A 12,185-nucleotide genomic window follows, 5' to 3' on the forward strand; every position below is an offset into this window, starting at 1 on the left:
AAAAAAGTGGTTGGTTTTGGTAAGTTTAGGTCAGTCATAAATGTTTCTTACATTTTTTTTTAATATGGCTCCAGAACAATTCTCTGGATATGTTAATTTTGTCAAGATCTTGCATGTTCAAAATCCTTTTATTCATGAATGCACAGCATGATCCAAATATGTAGTTGAATGCTTTTTGTTCTGTACAGAGTCTATGTGTCTGTCACATGACCAATCAAAGACTTAGACCCAAAAAACGCAGAAAACTATCATTTGGTTGCATTACAATGATTTTCTAATTCAGAGTATGATTAAACATTGCACATGTGGTGTGTGAGGTATTTGGCTATTGAAAATATAACATTTTAAATTAACTACACAAAGTCACTTGAATGAGAACTTGCTTATTTTGCTGAAAATGATTCAAAGATTCAAGTCATTAAAATGATCCGAACTTCCAAAATAAGTAGCAAAGTTGACCAGACTTCGGTCAAAAGCCTGGTGACACAAGACTACTTTAAACTACTCATAAAACACATGGACTGTCCTAATGAGTGTTCTAGACTTATGCTCTAGAAAAACACTCCAAGACAGCAGAAAAAAAAGTTTAATAAGCATCTGTTACAGTGTTTACCAAAACAATGATCCCTTGCTGCATAAAATTACTAATTTGTACTTTAAAAAAAATATGACTCCGGAACAATTCTCTGGATGTGTTCATTTTGTCAAGATCTTGCATGTTCAAAATCCTTTTATTCATGAATGCACAGCATGATCCAAATATGTAGTTGAATGCTTTTTGTTCTGTACAGAGTCTATGTGTCGGTCACATGACCAATCAAAGTCTCAGACCAAAAAAACGCAGAAAACTGTATCATTTAGTTGCATTACAATGATTTTCTAATTCAGAGTATGATTAAAGATTGCACATGTGGTGTGTGAGGTATTTGGCTATTGAAAATATAACATTTTAAATTAACTACACAAAATCACTTGAATGAGAACTTGCTTATTTTGCTGAAAATGATTCAAAGATTCAAGTCATTAAAATGATCCGAACTTCCAAAATAAGTAGCAAAGTTGACCAGACTTCGGTCAAAAGCCTGGTGACACAAGACTACTTTAAACTACTCATAAAACACATGGACTGTCCTAATGAGTGTTCTAGACTTATGCTCTAGAAAAACACTCCAAGACAGCAGAAAAAAAAGTTTAATAAGCATCTGTTACAGTGTTTACCAAAACAATGATCGTTTATTCACTGACAACAGCTAAATCATATCATTTGCCTAAGGCACATCATTACTTAAGCTTTGCATTATGGGTAATTGTTTTTATGTCACATCAGGGCACAAGAATCCTATTCCACCTAAAAACAAGACTCTGACAATGAGGTGCTGGAGCCCTAGGGACAGGATCACAGCCAAACAGCACACATCTCTCCTTCCTATCAGATTTTATACACACACTTGCTCCTCACACTAATGAGACCTTGTTCTATCATGTTTTAGAAAGCACCACACACACACCCACACCCACAGACGTGCATCAGCTTATTACCTCAGCTCCATCACCCACCTCTGTGGTCGTGTTCTCATCCTTGAGACAGAGAAACAAAATTACATTCAATATCACACAGAGTCCAGTTGATCCAGAGACTATAAGGCAACACTACCACAAACAAACAGTGTGTGTGTGTGTGTGTGTGTGTGTGTACAAACCTCCTTCTCTTTGTCCTTCTTTTCCCCCTGATGCCAGAACATGGAAACAAGCACATAAATCAAAGAAACATACAGAAATCAACACACAAGATAGAAACTATAGGCACTTACAAGCTAAATCTAAATGAGCACATATAATGATCATTATTCAATACATTAAGGGAAATAAATGCAAACATTTGCTAATTTAGTTGTTTAACATTAACATCATGAAGAAGATCTCGAACCTATGTTTACATGTTTAATGACTATGTTAAAATATACATAATATATACATGTATACATAACTATCACTATATCTATAATTATTAGTTATATATATATATATATATGAATAATACTAAATCAAATACACTACTGTTTCACTAAGATTGGGGTCAGTAAGATTTTTTTATGTTATTGAAAGACATCTCTCTGTGATTACCAAAGCTGCATTTATTTCATTAAAAATACAGTAAAATACAGTCAATATTTCTAACATTTAAAATAACTATATTCTGTCATGCAAGCTGGATTTTCAGCATCATTACTCCAGTCTTCAGTGTCCATGAACATAATGCATTCTAATACAATTTAACAATCTTTAACAAATCTTCTGAAACAGATTTGCTGCACAAAAAAAGCATTAAATAAAGAAATCAGTTCTTATTATTATCAATGTTGAAAACAGTTGTGCTGCTTAATATTTTGTTGTAACCATGATAACATTTCTTCAGTTTTTTTTTGTAACATTATTAATGTCTTTACGGTCTCTTTTGATTAATTCAGAGTGCATAAACGTATACAAAAAAAATCTCTTACTGACCCCAAACTTATATGTTAGTGTATTATGTGTAGATTTATGTATTTTGAAAGTATTGTCAAAAGAGTTACATCTCTATTACACTGTAATATAGTTTTAATTGAAAGAAACAATAAATTCAGATTTAATAATTCCACCCAAATGGCCTGCAGATTATGATAAAGTTTATGCTTGAAATGTATCTTATACATGGAATTACAAAATCTAAATAAAACACTAGCAAAAAAACATGCCACTGGGGACCATATGCTTGTGTATATTCTGTGGGTGGCATCTTACTCCAGGGGTCGAACTTTTCACTTTTCACTTCAAAATAATGAAGCAGCTTTTTTTTCTCCGCACAATTTTTGTAATTGTTTGTCTATGAGCTACATGCAGCGCAATGTTTTTTACAGCATCTTGCAACCCAAGCACTGCGTTATTAGGATGGTGTGAACTAGTTAAACTTTTAAAACGTCATCTCAAGACTTTACGTTCTATTTCATGCCTTTAGCTGCACTCCATCGAGTTGTTTTTGATTTATTATTGCTGTCACTTCAGAGTACTCATACTCATCCCCAGGGCTGTAACCACCACCATAGACATTAGGTGCATTATATACTGTATATACACACACACACACACACACACAAACACAAACACACAAAGGCTTTAAGTACCAATATTACAAAATACTGTAAGTGCACACACCTTTTCTTTCTTAGCAACAGACTGCAGAAAGAAAGAATGAACAAAAAGACAATAAGAATGAAAGCCAACAAAGAAAAAGATGCATAGATGAACTCAAACACCACAATATCTTCCGCACACAGAATGGAAGGGAAGGAAAGAAGAATCTAGAGAAATAATTCTACTGGGTAATAAGAGGAAGAAGTTAAATAGAAGAGAAGAATCTGGCTCCCTAAATATTTGATTCATCTGCTCAAAGTATCTGATACGACGACACTGACTACTTCACTACGACTGTCATCCATCAAACTAAAGCATGTAGCTCACACAAACCCACCTTCTGCCTGTCAAGCTGTACATGCAGATGAAAGGAGAAACAACAGTCAATAACAGATGGATGAATGGCAGGGGGTGAGGGTGACGGAGAGAAGGAAGTTGAAATTTTGAACAGGGGCAGCCCAATGCTCAAGGGGCCATTCACATAGGATGCGCTTATGCATTAAAAACAGCTACACAGAGTGGATTGAAAAACTGGCCTAACCACGACAACCAGAACACAAAACTCCACAGCGTCATCTTTAAAATGCAGAATTAATTGAAAAATGTCTGGCTTTAAAAATGCCTGGACGCAATAACACAAAGCAAAGCACTCACATTTAGGTGCCGTCACTAGAAGAGTGCCTGCTGAGCCGAAAACTGCTGCTGTTCTAATTCAGTTCTTTTGATTGGCAACACGGTCCCAAAACTAATCTTTAGTTAACTATCATAATTTGAACACTTTTTATACAATACTTGAGGGAGGACAGGAAACTATGGGAATAAAAGACGACCCATGATCAAAAAACGTTGCAACAAGATAACCACAATCTAAACCACAATCACAAGAGCACATGATAAAAACTAGTGAAAGGTACACAACCAACAGGGTTTCACAACTCACAATACAGCCACTGAAGTCAAATGGGTTGACTTTTATCTTTACAAAACCAACCTTATTCTCCTTTTCTTTGTTGTCAATCTACAAATAAAAATAAATCATACATTCTCCAATTACAGTCCAGTGTGCCACCGATTTAAAATAGCAACCTGCTAAAATCGCATTACACCACTTGTTCACCAACTCCTCTGCAGTGAATGGATGCCGTCAGAACGAATCGCCAAAAACAGCTGATAAAAGGATAACTGATTCATGACAACTGGAGGAAATTTTATTATGGATTCTTATAATGCCTCGATGGATTTGTTTCTCACACATACACGCAGCTTTTCACTTCACAAGACATTCATTAATAGACTGGTGTGGATTATTGTGCTGTTTTCATCAGCTGTTTGGACTCTCATTCTGACGGCACCCATTCACTGCAGAGCATCCATTGGTGAACAAGTCATGTGATGCTAAATTTCTCTAAATCCGTCAATAAGAAACAAACTCAACTACATCTTGGATGCTCTGACGGGGAGTAGATTTCAGCAAATATTGATTTTTGGGTGAACAATTCCAGCAAAAGTGCATCAACTGTTTGGTGAATTCACCCCTACAGTACGATTTGAAAGGTCATTTCTATTCAATGGACTTTCCAGATCTTTCATGGTGTAACTCTGCAGTTCACTCACGATGTGGAGCTGTGTTTTAATTAGCCTGTATTATGTAATGATGCTGAATGAATTAACATTGAATGAATTAACATCACAGCTGGAGTCTAGAACACAAACTCCACAGGACACATCACACAGAGTACTCACTCACCTCCAATTAAAGTGCCCCTATTATGGATTTTTGAAAATTACCTTTCATGCAGTGTGTAACAGCTCTACGTGAATGAAAACATCCTGCCGAGTTTTAAATCGGTAAGTGCACTGTGTATAAAGTTATTGTCTCTCAAAAGAAAGAGTCGACTCTGAATCATTGAAACGAGTTGTTTTTAAAACGAATCCCAAGCCGTTTCATGTTGACGTCAAAATGAAACATTAGCATATTGCCCCGCCCACTTGTTAGTCTTTTCGCATTAGTCTGAATGAAAACGCAAATTCATTCTTTGCCACTAGGTGCCGCTGTTGGAGCTGTAAAATAGCGGTTTCCCCGGTAACACTGTACACAAAGCAGCACTGCGCTCACAAACGCTGCTTTATCAGGCATTACAGGCAAGATGAAATGAAAATGAGACCAATCGGACCAATCACTGCCGATTAGCGTCACGCAAAGGAGGGGTTTGGAAAAATGAATCGTTAAACGAATCGTTTGGGCAAGTAAGGTAAAAATAAATGCATATTATAAGACAATGAAAGTGTTTTTTGACCTGTTAAAGTTGCCCCTATTATGGATTTTTGAAAATTACCTTTCATGCAGTGTGTAACAGCTCTACGTGAATGAAAACATCCTGCCGAGTTTTAAATCGGTAAGTGCACTGTGTATAAAGTTATTGTCTCTCAAAAGAAAGAGTCGACTCTGAATCATTGAAACGAGTTGTTTTTAAAACGAATCCCAAGCCGTTTCATGTTGACGTCAAAATGAAACATTAGCATATTGCCCCGCCCACTTGTTAGTCTTTTCGCATTAGTCTGAATGAAAACGCAAATTCATTCTTTGCCACTAGGTGCCGCTGTTGGAGCTGTAAAATAGCGGTTTCCCCGGTAACACTGTACACAAAGCAGCACTGCGCTCACAAACGCTGCTTTATCAGGCATTACAGGCAAGATGAAATGAAAATGAGACCAATCGGACCAATCACCGCCGATTAGCGTCACGCAAAGGAGGGGTTTGGAAAAATGAATCGTTAAACGAATCGTTTGGGCAAGTAAGGTAAAAATAAATGCATATTATAAGACAATGAAAGTGTTTTTTGACCTTGCATGCATGTCAACCTGTTGTTGGGGACTCCTAAAACTAAAATATGAACCTTTCATAACCCATAATGGGGGCACTTTAAAAATATAGCATTTGTATGGATCTAATCAATATCTTTTAACCTGCATTCAAGACTAACTCTATTTACTATATGAATACAGAGAACCTACATATTTCACTCCTCACTCATGCTCAGATTCACTGCTCTTGGTTGGATACAAGAATCAATTAAGCCACAAATCCCAGCTGTAGAAGTGAAAGCTTTTGATTCTTTTAAAAGCTTAAGTGCTACATTAAATTATCTGGTCACAATTAATGGGTCAATTAGGCTTTTATGTGTGTGACTGCAAGCTAAAGACCCGTCTGCTCTATCAGATACTAACTACCTAAAGTCTTAAAGAGACAGTTCACCCAAAACGAACATTGTCCTCATTTACTCGCCAAATCCTGTATTTTCTTTAGTCTGTCACAATCTCTAAATACATTTCACAAAAACAAAACATGAATGAACGAGTAAATGAAAACCAGACAGATGACTGTACTGTATATCAGCCGAGCTTTTGATTTTAGTCCATCTTTAAAAAGCACTGACTATGACCTCTTAACATACCTCTGATCCTTCTGAATCCGAAATGCCAGACTGATGGAAAAGACGTAGATACATAAGTCAGACAAAAATAATAAAGTAAACAATTAAAACAATGACGCACATGAAATAAAATAAAAATAAAATAATAAATGCAGCTTCACTTACACTACTGTTAAAAGGTTTGGGCTCAGTAAGATCTTATTCGTGTTTGGAAAAGAAATTAAGTTTATTTTGAAAAGATGTATTAAATTGATCAAAAATGAGAGCAAAGACTTAAATGGTAACAAAAACAAACAAACTTCCATTTAAAAAAAATAGGCTGCTGTTTGGAATTTATTTATATTTTTTAAAGGGGTCATATAATGCTATTTCAATTTTTCCTTTCTCTTTGGAGTGTTACAAGCTCTTGGTGCATAAAGAAGATCTGTAAAGTTGCAAAGACTAAAGTCTCAAATCCAAAGAGATATTCTTTATAAAAGTTAAGCTTTTCAGACCGATGAGCTTTGTAAAAATCGACGCGTTTCAGAAAGACGGGGCATAGAGGAGAAACAATAATGTACAGTATGTGGAAAATAATGTTTTTTTAACCTTAAACCACATAAACACATTTCATTACACCAAATACACAAAATAATGTTCTTTTTAGCAGCATCATATGACCCCTTTAAAGAGTCCTGAAGAAAATGTATTACAGTTTCCAGAAAAATATAAATAATAACGAATATTTTTTGAGCACCAAATCAGCATATTAGAATGATTTCTTAAGGATCATGTGACACTGAATGCTGGAGTAATGGCTGCTCACAATTTAGCTCTGCCATCAAAGGAATACATTACTTATCAAAATATATTTAAAATAATATGTATATATATATTTTTTTTTTACTCAATGACCCCAAACCTTTTAGCTGTAGTGCAACTATCTGCTCTGTTGAAAATCTCAGTGCTAAGAAGTCGCTGTACTGTCAGTGTGCTAGTAGGCATAAACTGTATGGTAATTGCTGCATCGCATCCGGTCGCTTTGTCACTGCATATCTCTGTCAGTGTGAACAGCCATTTATAATGTTTGATAAACAGAGTCATAAAGAAGCACATCAGGTGAGACGTATGCCTGCTTCTCACCTTAGCATCTGATTCATCCGACTGGTAATGAAAAATAAAGAACAAGATGAGTAATAGTGAAAACAAAGAACAAAAAAGAAAGAAGGTGCTAGGTAGTAGCAGTAGACTTTCACTGCCTTGTTGATTTACACAAAATCTTGTAAAACTCCCACATGCGCACACACACACACACACATTCATAGCATCACACACTCCTCTTTACCGCAGTGTTGAGTGTACAGACCTCATTGCCTTCATCATCAGTGATGGCCTGAGCAAAGGGAGACCAAAAAAAAAACGAATTTTGTGTGGTTTTTGACCCTTAGCTTTAAACACATACACTCAAACAAGACTACATTCGCATTTGCATACACAAACACACATCTTTGTCTAACTGGAAGATGTTTAAATGATAGTTTAGAAGACCAAAATATTAAATGCCGCCAAGCACCATAATAAAAAAGATGGACCATAATTTTCTAAATTTACATTTTCTCAATTCACTTATGAATGGCAGGTAATTAGCAGTTCATTTTGGACCCTATCCATAAACACTCTCAACACACCTCCTCCTCATCGTCCTCAGGCTCCTCCTCATTCTCCAGCTGGGAGTGAAAATAGAGATCAACGTTAAAGTGATTTAGGGATTTTATACTAAGAGAACAACACTGCGGAGGGCTGAATCATTTGGGTGGCATAAGGTGGTGCAAAAAGGGCACTGCAACCTAGTGAAAGAGTCTAAACACAACACCTACTAAGGCACACAAACCACACAGAGGGTTTATAGGGATAATCTATCTCAAAAATACATTGCTTCACCTACCCGCTCTTCCTCAACAGTACACTATACACAAAAAATGCATATGGTTAGCTCAGCTAATATAAACATGCACCACACACACATATCTACAGAAAAATGCAACAAAAACACACTGACGTCAAAAAAATAGAAATGGCATTTTCATGTCTTGCAGCAGATGATTCACCAGTATTTCCAAAAAGATGTGGAACATTTGGACGAACTCATGACAGATAATAAACATTCAGTTCATTGCTCACCACAAGTATATCATGCACAAAATGCCAGCAGGCCCAGCGTCATCAAACCAAAACCATACACTTCAGTTTCTCCAGTTACAAGAGCAAACAACTCGATACTATAAGCAGCATAAAAATTACACACAAATTCAGAGTAATTCGGTGCATCCTGAGGTAACGTGATGCTATTTTAGATTTTGGCTAAATGAGGTACACTACCGTTCAAATGTTAAAGGTCTGTAAGACTGTTTTTAGTTTTATTTAGAAAGGAAGCATTAAATTGATAAAAAGGGACAGTAAAAAAATGGAGTAAAGGCTGCTTTGCCCTCACAAAAAATAATTGTATTTTAAAATATATTAAAACAGAAAGAGTTATTGTACATTTTAATAATTTATTTTGTAATATTACCGTTTTCACTGTATTTTTGATCAAATAAATGCAGTCTTAGTCAGCATAAGAGACGTCTTTCAAAATTGTAAGAAAAATCTTCACAAACCCATAATTTTGTACGATAGTGTACCTTATAAGGCACCGCATTTTTGTTGCAAAAACAAAAAAGTACCATTGGTAACCATAGTTTCCTGGACATTTGAATGGCTTCTTCCCTGTTATATGTCAGTTTACAATAGTACCACCACAGAACGTTTTTCTAAAGTGCTGTATCTGTAGACAGCTTAAAAAAAAGCTTTAAAAGCCGGTAATAACTTCATATTTCACTTACCTGTTTGGCTCCCATTGACTCAAACATCTTCTCCAACATCACACGCATCTGTTGAACGTTGTTCATCAACACACAGGGCTGCAGCAGAGGCACAGCACAAGGAAAAATAAATATACACATGTAGAGAGACAGAACTTAGACCTACTTGGACTCTTAATGCATGTTAACAGACATGTAAAATTGGGTTCAAAAATTGGGTACAAATATAGTGTTTGTGTGCTTGTTAACACTCACCGTCTTTTCTTTCTCACAGTAAGAGGGTATACTCTTGGTTAGAATAGCACAATACTGCAGGAGCACTTTGGTGATAGTCTGATTGAGAAAGGGGGAAAAGGAAAAGAAAGAACACTATTACACCTAAATGTGACCCTGGACCACAAAACCAGTCATAAGGGTCAGTTTTTTGAAATTGAGATTTATGCATCATCTGAAAGCTGAATAAATAAGCTTTCCATTGATGTATCGTTTGTTAGGACAACATTTGGATGAGATACAACTATTTGAAAATCTGGAATCTGAGGGTGCAAAAAAATCTAAATATTGAGAAAATCACCTTTAAAATTGTTCAAATGAAGTTCTTCGCAATGCATATTACCAATCAAAAATTAAGTTTTTAATATATTTATGGTAGGAGATTTACAAAATATCTTCATGGAACATGATCTTTACTTAATATCCTAATGATTTTTGGCATAAAAGAAAAATCTATCATTTTGACACATACCATGTATTTTTGGCTATTGCTACAAATATACCCCAGCGACTTAAGACTGCTTTTGTGCTCCAGGGACACGTATGGTATGTAGAGTAAATGAACTACACCTTGTACTGAACTGGTAGTCTGAAAACAAATGGACTTTGTTGAAGATGCATTAAGTTGCTGTTTTGTTCCCTGAAATAGACCTCAATATGCTGACTAAATATAAATATGATAAAGATAAAAATGATTTCAGAAAACACCATGATTACGATCATGTCAGATAACTGCATTTAGAATTTAGTCACTATCTTTACTAAAATCGAATGAAATGTAAATGCATCTCAGCTCCTACAAAACCTGTGTAGGCTTCAACAAAGATGTCTCTGCGTCAGACGTCTAAGTTAGATATGACTCACAGGCTGAGAAACCGATGGTGATGGTCTAAAGACAAACACTCTGTGTGCCAGCAGCTTATATTTCTCTTGCCTCGACTTTCCGTCTATTATCTTTTTGTCAGTCTCTGCTTGTCTATTTTCCAGTTTCTCTGGAAACGTCTTTTGAATGTAGTATATAGTAGGGTTTAGGCCTGTTGATCTTCACCTTGGCAAATCGTCGATTGTACTGGGCAACCACTGCAGGATCAGGACAGTCTAGTTTCTTAATGATTTCAAAGCTTTGGTTGAGCTGAGTGAAGATGTCCACGACCGAACAGGAGAACAGAGCATGCTCAGATGTCTGCTGGAACTGTGGAAATGACAGGAGAGATTTTTAGTCGGAGATGTTTCTTTAGCTACGGGAACTTTTTGTTTGTTTGTTTTTATTGAATATTTCTACTTAATGTCATCCAAATGTCATGAGAATTGTGCAATGAACAACAACATTTTATGAATCCTAAATACACAGAAATAAATCATATTTTTACACCTTTTTGCATAATTTGACAAAATGACATGTTGATTAGAAATTATGCAAAAAATATTAAACTTTTAATAAAGCAACATTTTTTTATGCTTTCTTCACAAATCACATTTCATCTTAGGCATGCTCTTGCTTTAATTTTCAGGGGGAAAAATTGGGGCAAAATGGTTTGTGTGGTGTAAACTAATAAAAATAGATATTTTAACACAATACACATTAAAATTCAGTCTTTGTTTATATTATCATAGTTTAAAACATGAAATGTTCATATATTTATGATGTACTTACATATTTTAGGATTGAAAGTTTGAGACAAGGCCCAAAAGAGCTGTTTATTTTAAAAGGAAACTAATATTTTATTCAGCAAAGATGCATTCAATTGATCAAAAGCAGCAAAAAAAAACATTTACAATGGTACAAAAGATTTCTGTTTTAAGTAAATGTGGTTCTTTTGAACTTAAAAAATGCATCATGGTTTCCACAAAAATATTAAGCAGAAAAAAAAATCTTGACCACCGAATCAGCATATTCAGCTTCGCCATCACAGGAAAAAAACCATATCTCATTTTGAAATATATCACGATAGAAAACAGTTATTTTAAATTGTGATAATATTTCACAATATAAGTATTTTCACCATATATTTGATCAAATAAATGGATCCTTGGAGAGCATAAGACACTTTTTTCAAAAAACATTTTTACATATTTTTTTAAAGGGGTCATATGATGCTATTTTAAAGATCATTATTTTGTGTATTTGGTGTAACAGAATATGTTGACATGCTTTAATGTTCAAAAAACACATTCTTTTTCAAATACTGTACATTATTGTAGGTCCTCTATGCCCCGCCTCTCTCAAACACGTAGTTTTCAACAAAGCCCCCTCCTTTGTCAAGCGCAGTCTGCTCTGATTGGCCAGCTGACCCAGTGCATTGTGATTGGCCGAACACCACAAGCACGCGTCCGAAATGAAACGCCTCTTACCATACTCGCGAGCTTCAGCTTTCAAAGTAAATATCAAGACAGTTAATAATGTGGTTAGTTTTACCATCAGTTCAAGCCCGAAAGGACAACAGAGTCGTGTGACAGACACAGTGAT

The 12,185-nt window shown here is 35.4% G+C and overlaps 1 protein-coding gene across 1 annotated transcript in view; it reads right to left on the bottom strand.

Annotated features, from left to right (window-relative positions):
• Positions 1-12,185, bottom strand: part of unc13ba (unc-13 homolog Ba (C. elegans)) — a 56,686-nt gene that overhangs the window by 10,244 nt on the left and 34,257 nt on the right. Inside the window, exons 24-36 of the mRNA XM_016288314.1 lie at positions 10,767-10,910; positions 9,701-9,778; positions 9,467-9,544; positions 8,530-8,550; positions 8,273-8,311; positions 7,951-7,977; positions 7,728-7,748; positions 6,627-6,656; positions 4,163-4,189; positions 3,509-3,523; positions 3,193-3,213; positions 1,701-1,727; positions 1,540-1,578 (exon numbers count right to left, since the gene is read on the bottom strand). Of these exons, the coding sequence (XP_016143800.1) occupies positions 1,540-1,578; positions 1,701-1,727; positions 3,193-3,213; positions 3,509-3,523; positions 4,163-4,189; positions 6,627-6,656; positions 7,728-7,748; positions 7,951-7,977; positions 8,273-8,311; positions 8,530-8,550; positions 9,467-9,544; positions 9,701-9,778; positions 10,767-10,910 (567 nt within the window). The remainder of the gene's footprint in view (positions 1-1,539; positions 1,579-1,700; positions 1,728-3,192; positions 3,214-3,508; positions 3,524-4,162; positions 4,190-6,626; positions 6,657-7,727; positions 7,749-7,950; positions 7,978-8,272; positions 8,312-8,529; positions 8,551-9,466; positions 9,545-9,700; positions 9,779-10,766; positions 10,911-12,185) is intronic.

Source organism: Sinocyclocheilus grahami, unplaced genomic scaffold, assembly GCF_001515645.1.
Source record: "Sinocyclocheilus grahami isolate Dianchi unplaced genomic scaffold, SAMN03320097.WGS_v1.1 scaffold230.1, whole genome shotgun sequence".
NCBI classification, from domain to species: domain Eukaryota; kingdom Metazoa; phylum Chordata; class Actinopteri; order Cypriniformes; family Cyprinidae; genus Sinocyclocheilus; species Sinocyclocheilus grahami.